The sequence below is a fragment of the Diorhabda sublineata genome, chromosome X (assembly GCF_026230105.1).
Source record: "Diorhabda sublineata isolate icDioSubl1.1 chromosome X, icDioSubl1.1, whole genome shotgun sequence".
Taxonomy (NCBI): domain Eukaryota; kingdom Metazoa; phylum Arthropoda; class Insecta; order Coleoptera; family Chrysomelidae; genus Diorhabda; species Diorhabda sublineata.
Genome location: NC_079485.1, coordinates 12,409,223 through 12,419,359, shown reverse-complemented (window position 1 = coordinate 12,419,359; position 10,137 = coordinate 12,409,223). Strand labels below are relative to the sequence as shown.

At 29.3% G+C, this 10,137-nt stretch overlaps 1 protein-coding gene across 6 annotated transcripts in view; it reads right to left on the bottom strand.

The window, feature by feature from the left end:
• Window positions 1–3,675: 3,675 nt before the first annotated feature.
• LOC130451832 (latrophilin Cirl) overlaps window positions 3,676–10,137 on the bottom strand; it is a 365,678-nt gene continuing 359,216 nt past the window's right edge. For all 6 annotated transcript variants that reach the window (XM_056791133.1, XM_056791132.1, XM_056791135.1 and 3 more), the window contains one exon: window positions 3,676–9,239. In XM_056791133.1, coding sequence (XP_056647111.1) covers window positions 8,496–9,239 — 744 coding nt within the window. In that variant the 3' untranslated portion in view covers window positions 3,676–8,495. The remainder of the gene's footprint in view (window positions 9,240–10,137) is intronic.

Here is a 10,137-nt window from a genome sequence, read left to right as displayed (position 1 = left end):
AGTGACAGAGCGATTACCAACTTAGCAAACAATTTCCACTACCAAAGTTTCACTCTTTATAACGTAGTGGCAAATATATTAATGTTCAGGTAAAAATTACCTGACAGTTTCAAATGTTTAGGTTTAGGTTAAATGAAACAAATACTGAAATTTAAATTCAGATTCTGTTTATTGTATACATTCCAAAAAGTTATAGTAGTTCATTAAAGTAAAACTGCGTGTCCTGCACAATTAACGTGTTTCTTGAACAACACACAACTTATCACTACAATTTACATTTTACATATGAAATACCATTCTAAAAAAAGAACAAAATGGAAGGAGATTCTTATTATAAAGATGAAATTTCCAGTAATTAATTAAAAGTAGTGTGGCTACGTACAGACGTAAGATATAAGGCTTATAGCTGTATTTCTAATGCACTCTTATGGACCACTAACACCACCAAAATACCCAAATACAATTTAAAAAAATATATAGGGTAGCAGATTCCACTATTAATGCACTCTTTTGCAACGCTAGCAAAACAAAATGTTTTTTTCCTCTAAATCTAAAAGGTGTTTTCTTTCCACTGAGTCAATTATCAAACTTCATTCAAAGTGAATGTAAAGAAAATCTGTTTTCAACACATTTTATCTAGGAGAGCGCTCACGTTGCTGATGTCAATATTAACAGATTGTTTAATTTAAAAGTAAAATTGTTCCTAGCCACTTCATTATTTGAGTGAACTCATACAAGTTTTATTGGTTACAACTTTTGATTTTTTTTGTTTATTGATTATTATTGAATTGGTCTTATTTGATTGACTTAGGGCTCAATCAAACGATGTGGAATGGATGTGCGTCACTACTATTTCGAAACGGAGAGAGCCAATCAGCACTTTGACGCATCTTTTGTTACGCGATTGTCTGGGGTCGAGGTTTCTAGTAATATTAGTACACTAAAAAAGATTTTCTGATTTTTTGACCAATAACACTGTTTGAGCGAAGGTTCGATTTATTCAAGAAAAACCGACAAACTAACTTTTTATATTCAAAAAACTTATTGTTTTTTAATAAAGAGAACACTTTACTACACTAGCACTCTATAAGACTGAGCATGCATATGCATAGTCCTAAGCGCGCTAAATACAAAATGAATTTCACAACAATGTTTATCATCATCCCACCATCATCAATATAACACATTCGGTCAAATTAAACCAAAAAATAAGAGCGAAGCTATATAAATTCCCACCAACCTGAAAATCAGTAAAATTGCTTCTCCATCCGTGTATGGCAAAAATTTAATTCAGGAGGTCAAAAAGGTCAAAAAATGAGTTTTTCGCGATTGTCAGCAAAGCGGTAAGTTTTATCATAAAAATACACATAATATTGTAGATCATGAAATTATCTACAAAAAATGTGTGTATTAGTACTTTGTTCCTATGATAATATACATATTATAACTATAAGAATACGAAAAATATCAAAGCTGCAGAACAACGTCGTTGAACTTTAGCAACATCTACGTCAATTGATATTATATTTGATGAACTTATGGCAGTTCCAGCAAGTCAACAGAAATTTCTTACAAATACTTATAAGTCTCGGTTCGATTCAATGTTGGAAGAAAAGTTTACTGATGAAAATATATTGATAAAACGAGCTAATAATGATGCTTATGTATCGATAATGGAAACGGCAATAAAGCATTTCAATTTGACAAATACAACTATTGTTGTTGGTGAAGATGTAGACTTACTCTTATAACTCACTGCTCGAAATCCAACCAAAAAAACTATTTTCTTCTTAAATCCAGGAAAAGCTCAATATCAATCGGAAATCTATTGATCAAAAAGTTTATTTACTTTTGCAAAGTGTCAAAATCATGTACTATTTTTACACGCAATAACTGGCTGTGAAACGACATCTTCACTTTACAGGAGAAGTAAAATAATAGTTTTCAAAATGTTTGAAAATGTGCTGAAGTTTTTAAAAACAATAATTCAACTCAACAAGAAGTTATTACCAGCGGCAATCGCTTTCTTCTTTTTATGTATGGAGCTCCTAAAAATATACCTGCTTAGATAAGTATTGATATGCATGTCTCGTTAAAAATACTAAAAGTATAAAAAAGTTCAATTGGCTCGTCTTCCTCTAACCTCAGTTGCTGCACATCAACTACTTTTTCAGGTATATTATTAAGTTCAAGTGTGGCATGGTTATCAGCTAGACTCTACAGACTGGGGTTGGAAGTTGGTCAACAACTCATTATATCCCGTTCAAATTTTACTCCCACTTGTGCCGGAAAAACTGATGAACACAATTTTTTGCAACTGCAAAAAGGATGCAGTACTAAATGTGGTTGCAAAAAAGTTGGACTATTTTGTTTGTTCTCTGGCATGTACACCTTGTCAAGGCCGGTCATGTTGTAATATTGAATCATTAACAGTGGAGAATCCGTTTTATTCCAACGAGGCGACATGCGATAAGTTGCTATTGACGCAATTTATATACACTTAGAGTGAAGAAGAAGAACAAGAGGAAGGATTTGAAAATTTAAATCGCTTGTATCCTTTCAATCTCTGCTAATTTCCATTATTTTGCAATAATTTAAAATTAAACATCATCACAACAGGCCCGTGGAATAGGTCTACTTGGGAAACCATTTAAAAAAAACCGTCCACTACCTCATAGATGGCGTGGAATCGTGTCCATATTATAACAATTACAACTTTTTGAATCATAATATCTCAGAAACAGTGGCTCGTAGAAAAAAAAGTATAAACACATTTTTTGTAGATAATTTCATGATCTACAATTTTTGTATGTGTATTTTTATGATAAAATTTACCGTTTTACCGAATATCGCCATAAACTCATTTTTGTGACTTTTGACCTTGATTCAATTTTTTTTTCATACACTGGAATGATGGGGAACTTTCAAATTTTATTTTTAATCATATTTTAAACAATTTTACAGATTTTCAGCTAAGTGTGAATTGACAGTCTAATAATGTATGAAGACATTCAACACAGAAGATACCCCAGAGAACATACCCTAGGGACTTTGATTTGTTTGTTTTGAATGTTTTATTTATTGTTGTATGACTTTGTTGGAAAGATGTGATTGCATTGAACCATTTTTCACAGCAATTCTCTTGAGTAACAAGTACAGTATTTTGGATGTATACCACAAAACAAGTGTCGTCAGCGTACATGACTGCTAGGATCTGAGAATAATTCATGAGTGAATAGCGAGTATAACAAAGGTCATAAAACTGAACGCTTAGGTACTTTAGCTTAAATGGGATATGATCTTGCAGTTTTTTCGTTTATTTTCAGCTTTTCCATTGGTAAAGAGGTGATCAGAATTCTAATTAATTACGTGTGTAATTAATTTATGAATTAAACCCTTTCTGTCTTTTATTGCAAGCAAGATGATTCTATCTTTCTTCTTTCTCTGATGATATTAAAAACTTTTATTATTTGAACTGTTGATAGTCGGAATATTTGGATTATCAATATTTTTTTGAGGTATATTGGTATGAATAATTTTTTTTAGATCCTAGTATCCACGATTTACAGATCAAACATTTTTAATGACTTGCACTATATACAGATGTGTATTATAATAATAGCATACTCCCTGAAATAAATCGCAAATAAAATGATGTACTGAAATTAAAAACAATTTCAATGGAAAATTTTTATTTATTATTAGAAACTTTATTTCTATATTTACATGTTATTGTGCTGCCTAAGTTACAACTTAATAGCACTCAAATTTCATTAACCCAATAAAATTTTACAATAATAATTACAAATAAATAAAATTTCATCGTCATAACTTATTAAATTTTTTCTAAATAAAAAATTTGGAAACCACAGAAAAATTATTGGCAAATTAATAAGGAGTGGGGATGAAATATAAATTCAATGAAATTTACAATTACTATCAGTCTCTAAATGTTATTCTAACTTTTCATTGTAAATTGATCACTATACAACAGTTTTAAAACCGTACAGTGTAAAATCTTAAATAATGATGAACCAAATAAAATATTCAAATGATATTTTGAATACAAAATATACTTCTCATAATGCAAACACTGAAATCCTAAATTAACATTTCAAAAGTAGTAGTACCGTGTATTTGTCTTAAATGGTAAGTTTGTATGAACACTGTTTGTAACCGATGCTGAGTAAAAATTCGATTATTATACTGCGAATGTTTCTTACCGATAATTTGTTTTGACAAAATACAAAATTTTTTATATTGTTCAAATATCATTCATGAAATCAAGAAAATAATATTTACAGTAAAAATAAATATCAACTGAGCTTCTGAATACTCTATATAAATTGAATATTAAAATTATATAATATTGCATTAAATTTCATACCTTTTGTTATTAAGGAGGAAGATAGATATCTTTTAATTGTTATTAAATTAAAAGGCCCTTCTAGAAAGACAGTAATTTTAGTGTCCAAATGTGTGTTCAAATAGTTATTATGATGAAAATTGAGAATGTTTTCAATTTAGAACTTTCTAATTCTTGAAAAATAGAATAGACACATCATGTAATATATTATTTAATTTCATGCCTTATTGTGTTATGCATGAAAATTGATACCTTTCAATTCATGTAAAAAAACTAGTAACTAGTGTAATATTTGACAGTAGTATCCCAAAACTAATATTTATAAGATCTATCAAGGAGATAAAGATAAGTGAGAGATTAAAAGAGATGACATCTGTGTCATATGACAATTAATTCGAAATGATTCTGGGATTTCACATATATTATTCTTTACTTTGGATGGATAAAAAAAATTAAATACGAAAAATGTACATATATTGCGTACAAGTTTCCCTCATATTTTGCAGAATTAGTATTTTTATACAGTCGAGTATTTCATTTATTGGCACAATTAATATATTATTAGATAAGAGATCATAATTAGTTGTAGCTTCTTTAACGTAAAAAAAACATTTTGGAATAAATACTGTCTAAATGACACATTTTAAGTCTACCTATTTTCGACACTCTTTTGTTTTTATGTTTATCTAAAATTTTATTAACCAAAATAGTTTATTTAATGACCGATCTTCTTTCAACAGTCGGTAACTTATTTTTTAATTTTTTTCATTTAGATCACACATAGCAGTACATCTGACTACATTATTTAATAAATTATGACCACCTAATTACATCATAATATTCAGTGAGGATACATTCAAGTAGTAAATACTTTTGGAAGTAATAACAAAAAGAATAATTTTGTTAAATTAAAAAAACAACAACAGTTGTATAAAGCTGCCCTAGTGATACGGCAAAATATTTAGAATGCTCCTTATGGGCTTGTTTACCAAAAATATCGGTTCACTACATACATTTAATTTAAAAAATTACCAGAACTACCATATATATATTTTAGTAAGATATTACCGCAAATAATTTTTAAAAAAATTGTTAACCGAAGCATCGCGCTTGATCTACATAATAAAACAAAACTTTTCATGAATGGAGTTCATATTAATAATATGAAAAGAAAACAAATATAAAAACTGCAATTTCTATTTATGCTAGCAAAATTTCCCATCATAGAACATAGGAAATTTCTTATTGATTACATCTTTTATTTTTAAAAAAATCTATTCAAAAATAATGGCATTTTTCCTATTTTAGTATAATATGAAAGGATAATTGCTAGCAAATGAAGATCTCAGCTGCATTTCGATGATTGGTGACATCAATTAAGATACATTGAAATAATTTGTTGGCGGTATCATTCCTTTCAATGATTTTAGGATAAAAGATGAACTTATTATTTTTTGAACATGTCAACTGTATTGCGGTAAAATGTCATAGATCTGCAATATAATTTCGGTAAAACAGAGAATACATCATAGATTAAAAATCTTGGTTTATGTATAAAAGTCCCTCACACAGTACCTATCAACATATGCAATTATTGGCAAATGAATATTGGATATCATTACACTAAAAGATTTTTAACTACTGAAAAATTTGATAGACATTGTGCAATTTACAATAGTTTTGTTCAACAGACTTATTGCAACTTCTTAATAGGTCAGAACATTTAAAATCAGTCTTTAATAAGAAAAAATTGGAATTAGAATTTTGGTAAGTAAAATTCAGATGAATAATATATATAGTTATATAAATTTCCTCAATTTCTTAGCATTCTGATATGTTTGTTTCTAGATGTTCTTGATTTTAGATGTCTTCGGTTGTTGCAAAAATGTTATTTTTAATAATTTTTATCTATCTTTTAAAAATTATTAAAAAAACAGAAGAGACCTAAAATTTAAAATCAAGAACATTTAGGAACACACACACACATTTATATGTATATATATATATATATATATATATATATATATATATATATATATATATATATATATATATATACCATACTTAATAAAAATGAGCAATTCGCAATTCTGATATAAATACTACATCAGGATCAAAGCTAGAGCTCCATCCGCTCAATTTGTTTGCCCAGCTTCGATGGAAAAATGTGTACATAAATGTGTCCCCTCCTCCTGTTAGATAAAAAATATAACTGGTCTTAACTGCGGCTGCTATTGCTCATCTATAAGATGAAGTTTTTTGAAATCTCCTAAACAAACAGCTGCACATGACAACCAGGCTGCTTTAGAAAGCAAACCAAATCGTTCACCAATTGCGTTAAGCCTCACCAGAGAATTCAAGTAGTACAAAGGGTCCCAATGGATCATCACAAATATAGTCAAATGGTTTCGAGGAATCCAAAAGAACGACGAGCCAGGAGCTCTTCTCAATGTATAACCAAAACCTGTTTATGAAGATTGTGCAAGAGCGGTGTGTAATGTTACTAGTACTGCAATAAAACAATCTCTTGGAAGTCGTTAATTCAAAAGTATAGCTCTGACAGTAGTATATATACTTGTATGAAACTGTTTTGAAAGATTATTTATTTGAGGGACCAAAATGTACCTGTGGATGTAATAAAAGGAAATAAAACATACTGGTTTGCTTCTTGGACTCAACAAGTTATTCAATACTATTTGACAGAAATCACATATATAATCAAATTAGTACAAAAGGTATATATAGTACATAAGTATACTTATCTATTATTTCCAACATTAAACGCGTGAGTGATGTTAAGATTCAAAATAAAAGGCATCATCAACTCTTGAGAAATAATTTGAAAAAACAAGTATTTAATACAGAGAATACTTAAAATAGACAATTCGAAATTAATGAATCAAACTTCATTTTAAGCTTGATATGAACTTCATTGTATCAGAGAAACTACTAGAATTCATTGATAAATTTGATCAAAAAAACAAAGCACTGTTTTATATTAAGTTGATATCTATATCAAACTCTGTATTTTTTTAATATATTGGAAAAGCGAGATTTGTCTTGATACTCATCTGATTTTCACGAAAAAAACATGTTTCTAATCCCAGCTTAGTACATAAATATGTTGAAAAATATATTTTTTGAATCGCAAAAAAGGCACTACAACCACATGTATAGATAAAATAATTGTCTATAATTTTATTTTTATGATAATGATTATCAGAATCGATGTTTAACTTTTTTCCAATTAGAGACTGATTGACAGACCTTAATAAATGACAACTAATATATATTCATTCAATTCACAGAAATACTTTTTATAAAATAGTTGATTACTATAAAATTATCACGTTCCTTCATTCATACAAGCTGAGCTTTACTAAGTAATATATGTATAAAAGAAATTCCCACAACATGGCAAATCTTAATACCCCACTTAGAGTACTTTTTATAAGCAACAAACTTTAAATATCCAGATATTGAACAAAACAGGTATGTTCATATCTCGATTATTAATCATTTTAACATATTATTCACAAATTATGAGATTTGATAAATAATATGGAAAATACTCATTGTTAAAAGTAGTAAGAGAGGTAGAAATGTTCAAATGATGCAATAGATAGCCAATGATTGTTTATTCAAGCTTTTGTTGTTATCTATCAAAAAGCACAAGAACTACACCTTTAGATGTAAAGGGACCATTACTAAATATTCACAATCATGATTCTGCAAAGTGAGAAAGTGATTGCTATTGCCACAAACAATGCAAATCGTCTTTAATTATAGTCCATACCAAAAGACAAAATTTCTAAGCAGATAATAGGGGGATATATATGTTAGAAACTAATAGCCCCTTCTCATTTTGACAATATTTAAAACATTCTCTAAATTCATAGTGAATCTTTGTTGTAAAATTTAATTACATTAAGCTCATTGTACTTGTTTCTATTTATAATTGTGTATCAGAGCAGAATTCATTTCTAATAATAATTTAGTTTTAGAACAACCATTAGCTTCTCTATACCTTTCATATTCACCCATGTATGGGATTTTCTATAGGTATGACCTTAGAGTCTGATCATGTGGTAATCACAGATATTCACTTGCAATGGCAGTTTCCTAATTCTTAACTCTCACTATACGGGGGATGGACTAAAGTTCGTGAGACGAACGAATCGTTGGGATATTGATTCTCTGGAGGTTCCAAGTGACAGACAACAGTTTCTCCATCTAACACTGCAGCTAGGGACCGCAATGATGCATCACCACCCATTCCAGCACGGTATGCCATATTACGTCTTCTATAAGTGTCCATACCCATGGACGGTGGACAATGATTGAGATCTTTGGCATAATGCTTCATTACGTCAGTAAAGCTTCTATCGTTGCCAGGACTATATGGTATAAGAGGTCGGTGGTCTCCATATGATCTTGAAGATTGTCGGCTCATATCACTCTGTCTCTTTCCATCCTCATCACTCATATCAGATACTTGAATTTCATTTCTGTCAATTTCTTCATACACAGGATCATCTTCAATTAATCCCCTTGGAGTGTGTGCTTCATATATTTCAGTATAAGTATGATGACTCGATCCCGGTAGTTTTTTCTTAAAATTTCCATGAGAACTTTGCGGAATACTTATATGCTTGGGATGGATATTTTCTTCCAGACAGATATCCAAATCAGTTAAATTTGTAGGACGTTCTTGAAGCATTTGATGGCGGATATCTTTGGTATTTACAGCCACTAGATGTCCGGTTCCTGGATAACCCGCACTGCCAACTAGTACCATATGCGATCTGGGTGAATCTTCTTGCTCGGATCCTCCATGTCCTGAATCTCGGCTGCAAGACTTAAAAGAAATGTTCTGAAAAAAATAATTTGCATTTAAATAAGATTTTCATAATTCTGGGTATTTTTAGGATCAGAGCATTACATTTTATGTTTTACCATTACTCCACTCATTTTCTTGTAGTGTGGGATTGTGGCAAAATTAAACACTAAAATGTACTATTTCTAATACATTGCCATAATCCCACTACGAAATTAAATGACAATTGTTTTGTCATGAATTTTGTTTTTTTTTAGATTGTTAAATTTATATGAATGAAAAATAAATAAATTTGACGTTTACTAAACTGAAGTTTATCAATTATTGTTGCCATTCAAAACGTTTTAAGTTTTCATTGGTCAGATTATGGATGACATTAAATTTTGATAGGTTAGATTAGGTTACGTCATTATGAATGAAGTTAAATATTTATTGGTTAGATTATGAATGACATTAACTTTCTATAGGTCAGGTCGTTATGATTGACGTTGAATATTAATTGGTTAAATTATGAATGACATTAAATGTTTATAAGATACATTAGGTTATGTCTCTATATCTCAAATTGAATTTTATAAAAAATTCAATGTCATCAGTCATAAACTAACCTTATCTAACCTATGAAATTAAACTTCATACATTACGATCTAACTTATGAAAATTGAATGTCATTTGTACTTTGACCCTAATTTCAGTCCCTGATGATAAATACATAAGTATTTGAAAGCTCAGATTGGTGTTTGCCACAATCCCATAACAAAACGTTTATATTATATTTCGTGATGACTCGTTGTTTTTTGACTTGAATTGTCTGTTTTGATAGAAAATCAGTTGAAGAGAAGGTAAAAATTAACTTTTCGATCTATTTCGATCTTTATCAAAATACGAAAATCAAAATAAAAATTTGTTTTAATAAAAAAATTACTCTTTCTTT